The sequence below is a fragment of the Lithobates pipiens genome, unplaced genomic scaffold (assembly GCF_037356315.1).
Source record: "Lithobates pipiens isolate NorthernLeopardFrog02 unplaced genomic scaffold, aLitPip1_a1.2 Scaffold_10, whole genome shotgun sequence".
NCBI lineage: Eukaryota > Metazoa > Chordata > Amphibia > Anura > Ranidae > Lithobates > Lithobates pipiens.
The window spans coordinates 222,529,591-222,547,977 of NW_027507686.1; the positions used below are offsets into that span (position 1 = coordinate 222,529,591).

At 44.5% G+C, this 18,387-nt stretch overlaps 1 protein-coding gene across 3 annotated transcripts in view; it reads right to left on the reverse strand.

The window, feature by feature from the left end:
* Window positions 1–18,387, reverse strand: part of CRY2 (cryptochrome circadian regulator 2) — a 113,296-nt gene that overhangs the window by 11,026 nt on the left and 83,883 nt on the right. For 2 of the 3 annotated variants that reach the window (XM_077461950.1, XM_077461966.1), the window contains one exon: window positions 17,888–17,977. The exons of the other annotated variant lie outside the window; for it this stretch is intronic. In XM_077461950.1, coding sequence (XP_077318076.1) covers window positions 17,888–17,977 — 90 coding nt within the window. The remainder of the gene's footprint in view (window positions 1–17,887; window positions 17,978–18,387) is intronic. 3 annotated transcript variants of the gene reach the window in all.

Below are 18,387 nucleotides of genomic sequence, written 5' to 3' on the forward strand. Positions count from 1 at the left end.
ACTCCAATGGCCAACACACTCACCAGATTTCAATCCAGTTGAATCTATACCAGAAAGGCAGCTCTGAAGGCAAAAGGGGGTCCAACCCGGTACTAGCAAGATGCAACTAATAAAGTGGCCGGTGAGCGTTTTAATTTGTTTCTTTTAATTCATGGTTATTGCATGTATTAACTTGCGGTTATTGGTAAGTTTGCTATTGTGATTGTGTGTTGACTTGTTGAATGTAACAGCATCTGAGCAATTTCCCTTTGGGATTAGTAAAGTATTCTGAATCAGATTTCCTCTCACTTCCTGTTTTGGTTATGGGACCAGAAGTGAAAGGGAAATTTTCCCCAATGGGGCACAGATGGCAAAAATAAAAAACTGACAGGGGTTATAACCCTCCCATACTCTATCCAAAATGTAAACAAAAATGTTTTCCCTTCATTCTACTTTTTTTTTTGGTCTAGGTATTTTTTATTGAAAATTCTTTTAGTTATACAACAGAGAAACAAGACAAAACAGTAGCCCACTGTTAAAATATTAAAGGAAAATAAAACAAAAAGATAAAATATAATCTTGTGCCATTAAATAACACTGCAAACTTTAATATTTATATGTCAAAAGGAGCAAAACTGCCAAAAGCTTTCCTAAAAAATAAAAAAAGCGTTCAGGCCCCTTTGGCACAGGTGCCGCCTTTCCATCTCGGATTCTAGACTGATGAAAACTAAAAGGGACGTCACATACGGGGGTCCGTTTAAATTATTCTTGTGCTGGAGGAAAAAATGGACTCATGTAATCCCTATGGGTGGCCAGATGTGAGTAGATGTGCATCCACCGATATTCGCTTCCATCTGGTCAGGACAGTAAATGTGGAACATGGAACAGAAACCTTTTCGGTTTGGTGCAGCAAACCTGAACATAGCCGGACGTGGGTTGAAATAGGGCGACACACATCCGATTACATGCAGCCACCCATAGGTATACACTGCAACCCATATTTGATCGGGGCAAAAAACGGATTGACGGTCCACCCGTGAGAAAGGGGCTTCATATGCAAAAGATAAATAAAACACACTTTACAAAAGGAGCTTTTAAATGTTATAAACTATCCGGTGATGTACTGCCATCTAGTGGATAATGGACAGACTGCATATAGGTGGTGTGTAGAAAAAAACCCTGTCTGGGCTCACACCAGAAAAGTATGCCTTATACTGACCATACACTACAAGAAAAATTGGCCAAAATGTGGTCATTTGGTCAGTTTGTTCGTTATTCGGCCAGTTAATAGGCACAAAATCGATAATCGTTGGGATGTTTTTGAGCCGAAAAAACGAAGCACATGTTTGGAAATTTTCTCCTGAAAGATATATTGAAAGGTTAATGTGTTTCCCACCCGAAATGTTTGCACTAGGTATATGTAAAAAAATTGATTCATTTATGTCCACTGAATGATTTATCGGTCATTACACAATGGCACGATCAATTGCTCTCACGGCCGAATGTTCGTTTTTCAAAAATGGGTTTGGCCGATTTTTCCTAGTGTAGGGCCAGCATTCAAGTCTGACAACTGAGCAGCGGCGGTGCGTCCATAAGGGTGCATGGGCGATGCCTGCTCTAGCACCAACAGATAGATGCATGAATCTATCCATGGCCGCCGCTGCCACCCACTCCTTTTCGGCTGCAGGGCGCCTGAATCACAGTGGCGGGGGTGTGGTTTTGAAGCACCTGATTAGAGCCTATGGCTCTAATAGGCTTCAAAAAACGTGGCATGCGAGCACCCAGCATGGCTTCCCAGCTGTGTTAGGAAAGTGAATATTCATTCGCTTTTCTAACACTAAACCGCCTCTCCGTCAATCAGGTGCTCAGATCTGTTACCAGTCACCTGATTGGCTGAAACAACAGGTGCTCCGATTGGATGTTAGGCGTCCAATCATAGCAGAGGACGTGAAGGGGATGGGAGAAGACATTGAGGAGCTGTCCTGCCAAGACAGGCAAGTGCAGACAGCAGACCAGCAGGGGGCACACTGGCAGAATTTTATATGGCACAGTGGCTGCGTTTGATGGGCGCAGTGGCTGCATTTGATGGGCGCAGTGGCTGCATTTGATGGGCGCAGTGGCTGCAATTGATGGGCGCAGTGGCTGCAATTGATGGGCGCAGTGGCTGCAATTGATGGGCGCAGCGAGGCTGCAATAGATGGGGGGGGGGGTGCTTCAGTATTTTTCAGTTTGTCTGCGCTCTCCCAAAAATTCTGAGCACTGAGTAACTGAGCCTTCAGTTTAAATCAGCTACATAGATCCCAGGTTCATCATAACAAAAAGGTGTTCAAAGGCTTTGTATCTCTTTAGAAAGCAGCCCAAGTAGAAAAGGATGCTTGCTCCATGCGTAGAAGTGCTCTGTCTGCAGAGCTCTGCCATGCCACCCCTGCTGAGTCAGATTTAGCTCTGCAATCAGCAAAGTTCACTTGTCCTACTAATTTGAGAGTACTACCGGGGGATATATATTATGATTTTTTATACACTTTTGCTGGGGTCTCTGAAGCATGTAAGAGGAAGAAAGCTGGGTCGTCTGGAATAGGGCGTTCCATAAACGTTTGCGTAATTTGACGTATTTTCCTCCAGAAGCGTGCCAGTTTAGGGCATGACCAGAAAATGTGTAGAAGAGTTTCTCGCTCATTCTGGCACCACCAGCAGAGGTTGGAAGTCAAGGGGAAGTATTTATGTAGCTGTGCCGGATTTCTATACCATCGCGACAAGATTTTAAAGTTAGTCTCCTGTGCTTTTGTGCAGATGGAAGATTTGTGTATGAAGCAAAGGATGTGGAGGCGCTAGTTTGGGTTAAAGTGGCGATCTAACTCCCGTTCCCACCTGATCAAGCCTGGGGTTGGAAATCATCTTGGGGTGTGATCAACAGCTTGTATGCGAGTGAGAGTGTATGTGGTAGAGGTCCAGTCTCTGAGCAGCAGTCCTCAAAGGCTGTGAGTGGTTGGCTAGGGTCTCTAGGGTGTGGTAAGGATTTTAAGAAATGGCCTAGCTGGAGCGCTCTCAGAAAATCTAAGCGGATAGGGCCTGCAGGGTCTATGAGATCCATTATGGACACCCACCTACCCATGGGCCGTAAGTGTGAGGCTTGATAATGACCTGATCTGATAAGAGTCTGAAAAATCACGTTGAATGGTGGGTTGCCCAAAATCAGGGGCTAAAGGCGAGTTCATAGATGAGATAGAGGCCTGGGATAATAGGTTAGCGCAAATGCGTGAGGTAGGAACACATGCCAAAAAAGTTGGCAGAGGGCCAGGTTTACCACTCTGGTGGAGATTTACTAAAACTGGTGAACATAGAATCTGGTTCAGCTATGCATAGTAACCAGCTCCTACGTTTTATTGTCAAAGTTTAAATCTTTTTTTCGGTTAACAAAAGGACCCTGTCCCTTAAAGCATGTTATACAGAGCAGTGCTTGTGCTGTTTTATTTGGCCCCTTGTAACACCTGTAATACCTGGTTGATCCTGCCAGCATCTACCCTCCCCTATGTAAATGGACTACGGTGCATCATGGCTGCTAAGTGCTGACACCGTGGTCAGTTTATATGCTTCCGTCATCAGCAGCCTGCTCTGGCCTCCTCCCCCCCCACCTGTCTGCCAGTGTCAGTGCCTGCCCCCTCCCCTCCTGCTGCTCTCAGAACAGTGACAAACTTTATATACTGTAAGCCCCTCTGTGCTCTTTATAAAAAAAACTTACCGGATTTCACAGCAGTTCCCCATGTGACCGGCCGGTTTTCTCTCTCCTCTCGTCCTGGCTGACGTCAGCAGGGGAATCTTGGCCCCACCCACTGCATCTGTCAGCCGGGTAGAAGAGAGAGGCGGCTGGTGATGTGATTACAAGGAACCTCTGAAATACGGTGAAGGAGGCATTATTTTTTAATAAAACACAGACAGCAGAACTTAATTGAACAAGGTGAAGTCAAAAGCTGATTGGTTATTAATCACAGCAGTACAAGATTCTGTGTGCTCCAGTTTTAGGAAATCTCCTTCCTTGTAAAATGTCTGGGAACTGAGGGGAGCAATCGCTGGAGTTTTGGGAGAGGAACATTACCTCATTCTTGCCTGAGCACATGCTGCTCTAAAACCTGGATATATCTTTCAGCGACAATGGTGCATTTACAAATGTGGAAGCTTCTTCATTCCATACACACCAATACACCCCCATACCATCAGAGGTGCAGTGATTAAAAGCCTGAAGCTCCCTCTTCTCTTTAGCTTGGAGAATGCAGTATTCATTGTTGCCAAAAAGAATTTCAAATTCCGATTCGTCTGACCACAGCTTGCAACAGACCATTTTAAATGAGCTTTGGCTCAGAGAAGACGGCAGTGTTTCTGGATCATGTTCAGATATGGCTGCTTCTTTGCATAATAGAGCTTTACCTTTCATTTATGGATGGCACAACTATTTACAGATGGTGATTTTTGGAAGTATTCCTGAGCCCATGTAATGATGTCCATCATAGAATCATGTCCGTTTTTAATGCAGTGCTGTCAGAGGGCCCATAGATCACGGGGCATCCAATATTGCGTTTCATCCTTGTCCCTTGCCACACAGAGATTTCTCCAGATTCTCAGAATCTTTTGATATTATGTACTGTAGATAATGATATGTAGCACTGACTCCCGAAGGAGCGGCTGGTTTTAATGGGCTTACCGTTACCTTCTTTCGCTCGTTCCTCATGTCTAGGGGTTTCCCGTGGTAGATGGCCCAGAAATTTTAGATACTGACGACAGATCTGCTTAAAGGGATTTTTATTTGCTAAAACGTACTTAACAACAGTCTCTCAGTATAGGATCAGAGGGTTAGGTGAAAAGTCCAGGTACTCTTATGCCGCGTACACACGATCGAATTGTCCGGCGGAATTGGTCCGGCAAACAATCCGCCGTACTTTATAACGAACGGACTTGGTCACACACGGACGCTCCAAAAGTCTGGCGATTTCTAACGCAATGACGTACAGCACGTACAACGGGACTAGAAAAGGGAAGTCCAATAGCCAGTAGCCAATAGCTTCCTTCTCGTACTTGCTTCAGAGCATGCGTCATTCTTAGTTCGCCGGACTAGCATACTGACGAACGGATTGTCCACTGAAAGCCAAGTCCGGCGGACAAATTTTGAGTCAAAACTACTTTCTAAGTCCGCCGGACTCTACGATGAAAAAGTCCGCTGGAGTCCACACACGATCAAATTGTCCGGCATACTGCGGTCGACAATTTGATCGTGTGTACGTGACATTAGTGTCAAAGTCAGTAATAAAGAACTTTCTTACTTTGAATAAATCCAGAGAATAGCCATTCACAGCTGGATGTTCACGCTAGTTGGATAGTCCCTCTCTCACAAGGCTTAGCAGCCAACAGGGTGTTTGAGTCAAGACCAAGTCTCTGCCACAGACTTTGTTGTATAACATGAACAAGGAAACTAGAAACTTGTAGAACACTCATGTGGTGCCAGTATCTTGCAGCCGGTCCGGCGATACCACGTGAGATTGGATTCACTTAGGCCCTTCAGCTTTACCAGGCTCTTGCTAAGAAGCCAACCCTTGCGTGGCCTTCTTCTGAAGAGTCCTCCCCTGGATAACTACGAAGTTGCTGGGCCTCTCCACAACTTGAGATGGCACCGGACCACTTCCGAATCCCTTCCTTAGTTTCCTCGCCTCGGGCTAGCCAGCCCCGAGACGTAAAGGCCGCCTGGGGGCTGATCAGGAGGACTAGGACCATGGAGTTAGAACATACTTCTGGACCGGAACTCCGAACCACGTGACATCCGCATCTTAAGTTCCCTCTCCCAGAAAGCACAGCAAGAGTGACACTCCGACTGGGCTGGCTCCAAGAGAAAGTAACCTTAGAGCACCCAACCAGACTGTGTTTCCATGCCTGCCAGAAGAGACAGCGCCCCCTATGACCAGGCCGAACACCCTATAGTCCAGTCAGACTGATGCTGAGGTCAAAATTTAGAATAATTATACCCAAACCAAACTGCAGTTCAGGTGTAACGTTAAATTTCAAAAACACATAGTGTGTGCTCTTCAGGAGCCGGCGCTACAGATATATTTAAAGTCTCTTATTTTCCATTAGTTAAGAGGAAAGGTTGTGAGCATTGAACTTATTCTCTCTGGAGAAGATACACTTGAGAGGGGATAAGATTTCAATTTACAAATACCGTACTGGTGACCCCACAATAGGGATAAAACTTTTTCCTGGAAGGTAGTTTAATAAGACACGTGGCCACTCAAAAAAACAAGAACAGAGGTTTAACCTTAACCACTTGACGGCTGGGCGGTGCGGCTCTTGTTCTGGGTGGACGTCATATGGCGGTTTTCCAGGACGACCGCGCCTCTTTAACCATGTGATTGGCTTTGTCCAATCACAGCCGGTCACATGTAAACACGGAGATGCCAGTAATCGGCGCCCCTCGCCTCACACTGACAGTGTGAGGAAAGGAGAGCTGATCAGCGGCATCTCCTCACAGGGGACAGCTAAGTATGTAATCAGGGCACTGACCATCAGTGCCCTGATTACAATTAAGTGCCCACCACTGCCAGCAATCAGAGCCAACCAGTGCCCACAGTTGCCAGCAATCAGTGGCCATTAGGTGACAGTGGCCATTAGTCAGTGCTGGTGATCACTGCTGCCCATCTGTGCCCACCAGTGCCGCCCATCTGTGCCCCCTATCAGTGCCCATAAGTTTGGCATATTGGTGCCTACTCATCAGTGCCACTTAATCAGTGCTCCCTAATCAGTGCTCCCTAATCAGTGCCGCCTCATCAGCGCCCATCAGTGCTGCCTCATTAGCGCCCATCAGTGAAGGAGAAAATTTACTTATTTACTAAAATTTACAGTCGGAAACTAAGAAAAACTTGTTTTTTTTTCCAAAATTTTGGGGCTTTTTTGTTCCCAAAAAACAAAACAAAACAAAAAAACAAAGAAAAACAAACTGCAGTGATTAAATGCCACCAAAAGAAAGCTATATTTGTGTGAAGAAAATAACAATTTCAAATGGTTACAGTGTAGCACGACCGCGCAATTGTCATTCAAAGTGTGACAGCGCTGAAAACTGAAAAATGGCCTGGGCAGGAAGGGGGTGTAAGTGCCCTGTATTGAGGTGGTTAAACTGCGTGGAGGGTTCTTTATTGTAAGAGCGACAAAGATGTGGAATTCCATTCCACAGGCGATACTTTCAGTGGGGGGCAGGCAATCGATAATTTCAAAAACTATTAGTTAAGCACCTGAACGACCTCAACATACAGGGATATACAATGTAATACTGACATATAATCACACACATAGGTTGGTGTCTTTTTTCAACCTCACCTTCTATGTAACCATGAGGAACATTATTATGAAATTGTTTGACAATTTTTTGAAGCAGCTTTTCACAGATTGGTGAACCTATGCAAATATTTACTTCTGACTCTCCAAGATGCTCTTTTTATACTCAGTCATTTCTAATTAGTCACAAAATGTTTTTCCTGCTTCCTTGTTAGTACCACTTTTTGTTGCCCTGTCCCAATTTTTTTGAGACGTGTGGCTGCCATCAATTTTAAAATGATCTTATTTTATTTCTTAACAGGGCCCATTTTCTCAGTTTTAAACATTTCATAAGTTTTCTATTGTGAATAAAATATGGGTTCATGAGATGTGTAAATCATTACATTCTGTTTTTATGTAAACTTTACACAGCGCCCCAACTTTTTTGGAATTGGGGTTGTACAATGAACAAGAATGGTTAGTAATTTTTTTTTTTTTTAAACTTGCAAAAATGACTCACTGAAGGTTAAAATATTATATTTCAAGCATTTGATGTAACCCAAGCCTTTCAGATGACATTTCTTTTCTAATCTCCCCAGTGGCCGGTGATCGATCGATGATGTGCAGGAACAGACCTGCTCTAATGATATTATGTGTTTGTATTCTGTGTCTTGAATACGCAGTGAGCCGGACTACCTCTGTTCTCAGTATTCATTCTATTTTTAGGATCGGTACAAAAGTCTATCAGGGAGAAAAATGTGTTTTGTGTACCGAGACCTACCAAGATACACACATAGTAATTATGTCATGCCCACGTTTGGGAATGGACAGAATGAACAGCACAATTCTATTCAATGGTCTTTATAAGGAGCAAAGAGCAAAATGCTTGATTTGCAGTTAATCGAACACCAACATTCCTACAGCATGTTGAAAGTTGAAATCTGGTTGCTATAGGATACAGCTGTAGCCAGGCTTTAGTTCGTGGCAATAGAACACAGCAGTAGGGCACAGGAGTTGGTAAAATCAATAAGGCATCATTTTATTAAAAATAGCACATTTGCAAGATGCTGTATTCCAGCTAGAGTGGCAACAGAAGAAAAGGGCCATGCCAAGATGAGGAGCCAGTAAACCAGCAGCAGTGTGGCGCCAGAGCCGCCGGATGGAGGAAATCACTGGCGGTGTCTATGGCCACAACTAGTGCAGCACACAGACAGGAGGCAGAGCAATGTCACAGAATGGGTAGGCTACGTGTTTTAGGTGGACATCATAGGATGACCTTCTGGAACACAGCCATGCTGCGGGCACGACCTATCACTGGACACAGCCGATGACAGATCACTGTACCATCCCGCACTCGGTACCATGTGATCGCTGTGACCAATCACAGCCGATTACGTGACAGTTGTAAACAATGCATGGTTCCCTTTCATGCCATTCATTGTATTATATTGTGTTGCTAGCTGTAATTGGCCATAGTGATCACATGGTACATACATGGCCAATCACAGCCCATCTGTGCCATGTGATTCTGTGGACAATCACAGCTAACTACAATAGCAGCACTGAATGAATCATTTTCATTTATTCATTAAAAACGGTTGATTATGCCAATGAAACTCAAATGGTAAAAGCCAGGGGTCTCCAAACTTTCTAAAAAAAAAAAAAAAAAAAAAAAAAAAAAAAAAAGGCAGTTTACTGTCCTTCAAACTTTAGGGGGGCCGGATCATGTCATTGGAGGAATAGTGGCCCATCACTGGTGTCAGTGGGAGGAATAGCGGCCCATCACTGGTGTCAGTGGGAGGAATAGCGGCCCATCACTGGTGTCAGTGGGAGGAATAGCGGCCCATCACTGGGGTCAGTGGGAGGAATAGCGGCCCATCACTGGTGTCAGTGGGAGGAATAGCGGCCCATCACTGGTGTCAGTGGGAGGATCAGCGGCCCATCACTGGTGTCAGTGGGAGGAATAGCGGCCCATCACTGGTGTCAGTGGGAGGAATAGCGGCCCATCACTGGTGTCAGTGGGAGGAATAGCGGCCCATCACTGGTGTCAGTGGGAGGAATAGCGGCCCATCACCGGTGTCAGTGGGAGGAATAGCAGCCCATCACTGGTGTCAGTGGGAGCAATAGTGTCCTATCATTGATGTCAGTGGGAGGAATAGAGTGGCAGGAACCATAACACACGGTGGCTGACAATTGGTGGAATAATGCACCAAGGGCCAGATAAAAGCGAGCAAAGGGTCAGATCTGGTCCCCGGGCCGCAGTTTGGAGACCACTGGTATAAGCATTCAATGTGTAAAAAAAGAAATCCTGATCACTTCCCCAGAGTAGTACAGTGTTACTATGGTAACATTGTACTGCTCTGGTCACAGTGTGATTAAAAAAAATTAATTATAATAATATGAAGAAAAAAAATGCAATAATAAAAAAAAATGTAAAAAATACCTTGGGGTATCTACTTCCCAAAAACGGGTCATGGGGGTGGGTGTATTTGTACTGCCCTGGCGTTTTTTATGCCTCAAGAAATGAGATGGGTCGTCAATACTTCTGGATTGATAACATTTCAGATATGTATACACCATAGTTTGTGGACTGACTTTTCTGCAGACTAAATAATACAGATTTGGGTTTTTCACCAAAGAAATTAAGAATTTAGTATGGCCTACATTTATGAAGATTAATTTTAGAACAAAAAAATAAGTTAAATTGTTGGGTTTTTCTCAGTTTTTTTTAGCAAAAAATAAAAAACCCAGCAGGGATTAAATACAACCAAAAGAAAGCTCTATTTGTGTGAAAAAACACACAGTGTACAGTGTTGCATGACCGTGGAATTGTCATTCAAAGTGTGAGAGCGCATAAAGTTGAAAATTGGCCTAAAATTTTTTGGCCTATAATCCAAAATTGAAGAGATACTGGAACCTGCCAACATGACTGAAAAGAAAGCATGGAGAATGGACCTGATGCTCCAGGACCAGGATGCTGAAGGTCGTCACAAGAGTGCAATGACTCCACACAGAAGGGGACACCATACTGGAACGAGTGACAAGCTGGTCAACCAGAACCCAACAAAACAGGCGTAACAAAAACAAATTCCCAAATAGGGAGGAAAAGACCCACAACCTGATGTAGCCAACAGAAAACACTGGGGGACAACCCTTAGCTGGAACAATTCCCCAAGAGAGAACCCAGGGGCAGGTGAGCAAAAACACCTGGTCTACACTGGAGGGCCCAGACCTTACATCTCTAACCCTAAGGTTTAAGAGGATGGAAACTGACTAAAAAGTATTGCCCAGATAGACAACCAATGGAGCTAAACCAGGCATAACAGAAAATGTATGGCACAACACAATAGCCCACAAAGGGTGCCAAGTGACTCCTGAGACTTTTATTGAACTCAAGGATTAGATCTCACAAAGTCAATTTGACTGAAGGGGTAGGGTGCACGCCCACAGGGTTAGGCTATAATGGACGTTGGACCTTATTCCTTATTCCCAGGACTGGTGACACAGGAAGTGCCAGAAGGAACAGAAGGTGCAACTAAACCATCCTCTCTAACACTCTGCGGTGGCTGGGAGCTTGCAGAAAATTTTTGCGGAGCCTTTCTAACCCTGAGCACAGCCATAGGGCTAAGAAGCTCCTGAACAGGGGTACGATCTGGCCTCCCCTTCCATTGTTGAACACAGTGTCAAGTGAAAGAGACAACAACCCTCAGAAGCCGAGTCAGACGGTCCTTGGAGATGGCATTAGTGTCCCAGCAGCATAACCAGAGTTCTCTGTGCCTCTGTATGGCCATCAGTCCTATGCAGGACAAAAGCTTAGATGCTTGTAAAAAGCCATCACAACTGAAGTGAAAGCTTCCAGACATTTGTTCCACAGGCTCTACTATACAATGGACTACTCTGGCAATGACGATAAAACACAAAAAGGAATAGTCCTTGGCATGCTTTATAATCTCCTGGGCACTATTTAGATCACTATAACACAGTGATTCTCAATCTGTGTGCTTGCTATGGCAACCTAGTTCGCCACGTGAGATTTGCATTTGTCATGGGAGTTTTGAAAAATATTTAGAATTGCTGCCGCTTTGAAACCTTGAACATATTGAAAAATGAAATGGTAAATCAATGTCGCAAAAGTTAAAAAAGGAACATATATATATATAAAAACCCAATCTCTTTCAGTCGATCATTCATTGCTTCCTTTTGTAAGGTGAGACTTGCGTGAGATCTCGGGAGAACTCGATCACTCTAATTATAATACAATGGAGATCATTCCATTCCAACATTCAGGGTTGACTGATCAAAAAAAAAAGAAGAGAGCGACTTCTTAAAATGGACGATGAAATTTCCGTTTGTTTGTCGACTTTGGAGCCTCGCTTCAATCTGATTTGCTCTTGAAAGCAGGCACATCCTTCACATTAAATTTAACATGAAATATATCTGAAAAAATAAATATGTTCTTCACCACAAAAATTGTTAAATTTTTTCAGACGTGCCATGAATTTTGTTTAGATCTTTTTGGTGCATCGCAAGATAAAGTTTGAGAAACACTGCTATAACAGCTGACAGTGAGAAGATACTGGAAAGTAACAAATGTTACAATTCACAGGGCAAACACAACCGTGGCAAAAGAATTAAGGGATACAATGTAACTGTGCAGACACAAAATAAAAATAAAACACAAAGGGTCGGTTCACACTGAGGCATGTGTGCCTGCACGACTTGCAGCGCGACTGCCTAAGGCGACCTGCATCCGACTTCAGCGGCGGCTTGCAAAATTACTTCTGTATAGAAGTCAATGCAATTCGCCTCAAGTCACCCCCAAAGTAGTACAGGAACCTTTTTCTAAGTCAGAGCGTCTTGAGTCGCTCCTATTAGAACGGTTCCATTGTACAGAACTGGATGCGACTTGTCAGGTGGCTAAGTTGCCCGACAAGTCGCCCCTGTGTGAACCGGCTCTAACTCCAGGAAGTATAGTAGATTCAAAACAGGCAACCAAAATGGACAGCTCCTTAGCCTAGGTTCACACATATGTGGTGAGGGATCCCTGTGCATTTCCTGCACCGCATTGTATTTAATTTGCCATCCATCATGGGTGTCAATACAAAGTTAACGACATGCTGAAATGCGTTACAAACGCATTGAAAAAGCAGTGTAGTTTGCCTGCACCGGATCCGGTTGTGGTGCGGCTCCAAAAAAGGTGAGCGGGCTCAATTCACACCGCTTTAAATTGCACAGGATTTGCACAAAAATGCAGTGCGGTTTCTGTGCGATTCATATGCTGGTTATATAGTGTGAACCGGGGCTTAGGCAGCCTCCTATTGTAAGCTTGGGGAAGCAGGCTCTGGAGAGAACAAAAGGGGAGGAAGAGAGGCTTTACAAGATCGTAGTGTAGCTATCAAATAAACAAGGTAATCAAATGCACTCACAGTGGAGACCATACAGCACATCAGAGCCCGTCACCTAATCACTGATTCTCCTCGTGTACTGAAGAAAAAGATTATGAGATACGCATTTCAGGATACCATCACATCCCCTTCATCAGTCTAACTCTGTGCTAACCTCTGGGCAGATCCCAACATTAATTGTCAGGATCCCTGTAGAGCAGGGTTTCTCAATTCCAGTCCTCAAGGCGCACCAACAGGTCATGTTTTCAGAATTTCTCTCAGATGAAACTGCTGTGGTAATTACTAAGGAATGAGAAACTGATCAAATCAACCTGCAAAATAATGGAAAGCCTGAAAACACGACCCCTTGGTGCGCCTTGAGGACTGGAATCGAGAAACGCTGCTGTAGAGCCTGGACGCAAGTCAGCAGTGGACTTTACCCGCTGTTGGCTGAATCTGGTTACATTAGTACAGAGCTAAGTGCCCTCTTGTGACCCACAGGAGAAGAATGGCCAAAAGAGCTGCCTACCTCTCTAGTGGTTTTCCTGTTAGAGTGTGTGGGAAATACACCACTGTTTAACAACTACCCTCTCAAATGGGAACAGTGCCAGCATCTAAAGCCTCATACACATGATCAGATTGTTGGCAGGGGATTGTCTGTTGACAGACTGTTGGCCTAAAATCTAACCGTTAGTACACTCCTTCTGACAATTGCTGTCCAACTTTCGGCCAACAAATGTTGGGTGGCAGGCTAGTAAATTTTCGGCGGACAACGGTCTGTTGTCAGATTTTCGTATTGTCAATACACAAGTACGTCAAAAGGTGCCAAAATGGTGGCGCTCAAGAGCTGAAATTCCTTGTAGTACATTACTGCATTTGTGTTTGTTGGCCGGCAATTGTGTACCGTTAGTATGCAAGACAAGTTCCTGGCACACGCCCTTTGGACAAAAATCAGAAGCTCGGGTGGCCAACAATCTGATCATGTGTACAAGGCTTAAGATGGGGCTCATATTCCATCAGGCTGCTTCCAGTCTGAATAAAAATACCTTGAATAGCAGGTGTAATAGAAAGGTCATTGCAATTGCTCTAAAAGACCCAAGGCTGGAGACAACAGACTAATCCAGCCTGCATCAATAATGTTTAAAATTACCTCTTGCAAACCTGGGGTGATGGCAGGAGAACTGTGGTGTGTCAAACAGTCCCTTTCAGATATCGACTGTTGGGAGATGGTCACAAGGATTAGTCTGTTCTAAGAGCTTGGAAATGCCAGAGACCGACTTTGCAGGAGGAAGAAGCTGAAGTGCACCAAGAGCCTTTAGGGTCACTACCCACAAGAATGGGATGAGAACGTCCATTTGACAGGGGAGGGAATGCTGCCTCACCCAACAAATCTAAGGGAGACTCCAATGATGTAGACCAGGGATATACAATTAGTAGACCTCCATGCCTCTGGCTCTGGGTGTCATGCTTGTGGCTGTCAGAGTCTTGCTATGCCTCATGGGACTTGTAGTTCTGTAACAGCTGGATGTCCGCCAATTGCATATCCCTGATGTAGACCCTTATATCTAAAGGGGCAAGAAATTCTAGATTGCAAGTGGCACTTCCCTTAAAGAATAACATGTAGATGCCCCCAGGAGAGTATAGGTTAGGGTTACCCATAGTAGAAGGAGGACTGTCCCCTCTGTGCAGACATACTGCATCCACATAGTGGTAATTCAAGGCTTAAAGTGCGAGACAAGGCCTAAGGTACTCACAGACCCAGGTAGCTGGTGCTGAAGGTTGGGTGGCTGGAGCTAACCCTGTTACCGTATGCAGGTAGTAGGAACGGACAGGAGTTCCATGTGCTGCAAGCAGGAGTAGGAGGTTAGTGATTCTACTGTGAATGATGAAAAAGAAGCACAGAAGATGTGCAGCATTCTGCCCAGTGGATGATGTGAACACTTGGTCCCTTAGCATTAACCGTTATAATGGTAGAACCAGTGGTGGCAGGAAATTTGAGAGCCACCCTGCAGTCCAACAGCGAGGTAGCTCCCGGTGTGTTAGATGGCCTTATTCACAGAGTGAGTCAGAGACAAGACAAAGCTCCAAGTCTATGGCATGTTTCCTGCAGGCATCAGTACAACCCAACTGTATCTGAATTCCTCTGTCCCTCGATGGATGAGAAAGAAATAATCAGAAAAGTTGATATAACCCAAGTCTTTCCGATGACATTTCTTTTCTAATCTCTCCAGTGACCTGTGATTGATCAATGACGTGCAGGAACAGACCTGCTCTAATGATAGTATGTGTTTGTATTCTGTGTCTTGAATATGCAGTGAGCTGTACAGCCTTCTGTTCTCTATATCCAATTTATTTGTTAGGATCAGTACAAAAGTCTAACTATTAGAGAAATGTCAGTGTTGTGTACAGAGACCTTCATGACCCAACAAGAAACACACATCCTAATTATATTGCTGCCGCTCTTGAAAACAGATAGAATAAACAGCACAATTCTATTCAATGGTCTTTATAAAAAAAAAATTTAAAAAAAGGGAAACCTGTGATGCGCAGAATATCAGAAAGCCAACATGGTAAAAAATGGTTATAATTATTATTTAAAGGTACTTATACAGTGCCGTCAACTTACGCAGAGCTTTACATATACATTGTACATTTACATCAGTTTCTGCCCTCATGGAGCTTACAATCAAAGGTCCCCAACTCACATTCATATACTAGGGCTAATTTAGACAGAAGCCAATTAACTTGCCAGCATGTCTTTGGAGAGTGGAAGGAAACTGGAGTACCCGGAGGAAACCCACGCAGACACAGGGAAAACATGGAAACTCCAGGCAGGTAGCGCTGTGGTTGGGATTCGAACCAGCGACCCTTTTTACTGCTAGGCGAAAGTGCTACCCAGTACACCACTGTGCTGGTTATGGGATGTATTTAGCGCTCCCAAAACACCCTGCCCCTTGCAAAGAACGGGCAGCGATTCAAAAGAACTTTAAAAGCACTTTGAAAGCGCTGCAAAAAACTGTACTTTTAACCATTTTTTTATTTTTTTTATAAAAAGCTGTCCTTCTAGCGGCTGAAAAGCACCACAAAAGCATCGCTAAATCACTGTTAAAAAAAGCGTCGCTTTAGCACTAATGGCCGGGCGTCCCTGTGTGAAAGGGGTCCAAGAGTTATCACAGAATCAGGAGGTGAAGTAAAATCTTCCAATGGGGACATACAGTAAGTTCTCCCGAGGGGGTCAGTGTGCGAAGGGAGCAGTGAGAGGTGCACGTCTGCACCGTACTGCACAGGTCAGGACAAAGGCCCAAGCCTGTGAAGGATGTAGCAGCTTGGAGCTGCAGGATAGGAAGTCAAGCTGACAGTTACAGCGGCTGGTGCACAAGTATTGGAATGTGTTTGATGGTCGGGGGGACCAAAGGGTACCAAGTGGGAAAAAGTAAAGCTGCAAACAGAGCCAGGAGGCTGAATACTTTTCATTCGTTTGTTTGTGCAAACCCCTGCTTGGGCAGATATTCTGTTTGTGGAATTTTTCTTTGCCGTTTTAAATAAAAGTGGGCAGAAAAAGCCCTGAAAAGACAACTGGTGTGGAGTCAACTCACTGTTGTGTACTACCAATGGGCACAAAAAGAAACAAAATGAGTCTTAACCATTCCCTATTGTATTTAAAATGTAGAAACAATTGGCTATAAATGATCTAAAAGAAATAGTAGTTTGCTATGTGTAATTGTGTATATGCCTCAACGAATTTTGGTGGCTGATCAGTGCATGTATCTGAACCTGTCCTGCACAGCAGTGCTCAGACAGGCAGAGGGAAGGGGGGGGGGGGGGGCAGGACTCTAAGCCAGGGGTCTCCAAACTGTGGCCCTTTGCTTGCCTTTATCCGATGTTCTGACACAAAGTGTCCGCCTATCGGATAGTGTCCGGGCCGTACTGCGCAGGCGCAGCGCTTGCGCAGTACAGGGGAAAAGGAGAAGCCGAACATCTCAGAATGAAAGAACGGCGCCTGCACACCGAGTCCAGGTTGAAGCCCCACCATCCAAGTGGATATAGGGTTAGTCATAGTAACAGGGACGCTCGCCATGCTTCGGGCACGGCCTCGCTTCGCTCCGCTCTTTTATATTCTAACTCTATGTCCACTTGGATGGTGGGGCTTGAATCTGGACACAGTGAGCAGGCGACCTTCTTCGGAGATGTTCGGCTTCTGGGCGGACACTATCTGATGGGGGACACTATCTGATAGGACACCGGCCCTTGGGGAACTTTTCCTTCCACTGATACATGACACTATTCCTCCCTCTGATACCAATAATGGGGCGCTAGTCCTCCCATTGACACCAATGATATTGCTCTATTCCTCAAACTGACACCAACAATGGGGCACCTTTAATCCCACTGACACCAATGATGGAGCACTATTCAGCCCACTGACAGCAGCAATAGGATGCTATTTCACCCCCTAATACCAAAGAGGCATTGTTTAGTCCCACTGATGCCAGGATAGTTTTTTTTTATCCTGATGACCACAATTCAGCCCTCCTAAAGTCTGGAGGATATTAAACTGGCCCTTTGTTTAGAAAGTTTGGAGACCTCTGCTCTAAGCCAATCAAAGCATTAAAGTGGTTCTAAAGGCTCAAGGTTTTTTTTTTTTTTACCTTCATGCGTTCTATGCATGAAGGTAAAAAGCCTTCTGTCTGCAGCCCGAGATAGATCTTCCTCCAGCAAGGCGCGCCGGTGGGGGAACCTAGAAGAGGAGAATCAGGGCTGCAAAAACGTGCCTTTAATATTACTTTAACGCTTGTGAGCACAAAGATGACTTTTTATTGTGCTGTTCTTTTTCTGTGCATTAATCGGCTGCCGAAGAAGGGTAGAACGTCATCATCCATTTTTTTCTGCAGGTCACCCATCAGATGGGCGAGTACCATTACCAGAATTGAAGGTGGGTTGTAGGAATGGGGATAAACGCAGAGCATGCCTATACCAAAACATTGTTTTCCCCAGGATTTCAGCTTTAAAAAGAAACCTCTCATTAAAAGTATATAAAAACATTAACAATGAACATCTCTTATTTGCTCTCTTTTGGCCTGTTCAGTATACCACTGAATTGGTTTTGTTATATCTGTTTGATAAGCGCTTTACATTTTGATCCTCCCTTAAATTGTGAGACTGTGAAAGTGCTTTCAGTTTCTGAGCCATGTTGATAATCTCACTGGGGTGCTAAAAGTTTTGGGATGTCTCACCTGGATCAGAGGATCCCTGTTGAAAGGAAGCTGGATCTGCCATAGGACCACTGAGATCTTCCACAGAGGATGGCACAGAGGCCAAAATACCTAAATAAGCAAAACAATTTCTCTTATAAATTGATAATGCATACTAGGGCCGAAACAACTAATCGATTAATCGGCAACTAATCTATTATGAAAATAGTTGACAACTATTTTCTTAATCGATTAATCGGCTAGCCAATTAGTTTGTCTGCATAAAGAATGCATTATGTGTTTACATATCAGGAAATACAGTGCAGCACACATACAGCTCATTACACCGTCCATACATGTCAGTAAGTGCCTGAGAACTTGTGAATGTGTGAGGAGCAATGCCTCATGGGACATGTAGTCCCGGGCACTCTATATTACACTTTGCAGCTTGCTATAGGAGGCACCCTGAACGCAGGAGGAGCCAGAAGCGTCAGTGTGGGACCCCAAAAGAGAAGAATCAGGGCTGCTCTGTGCAAAACCAT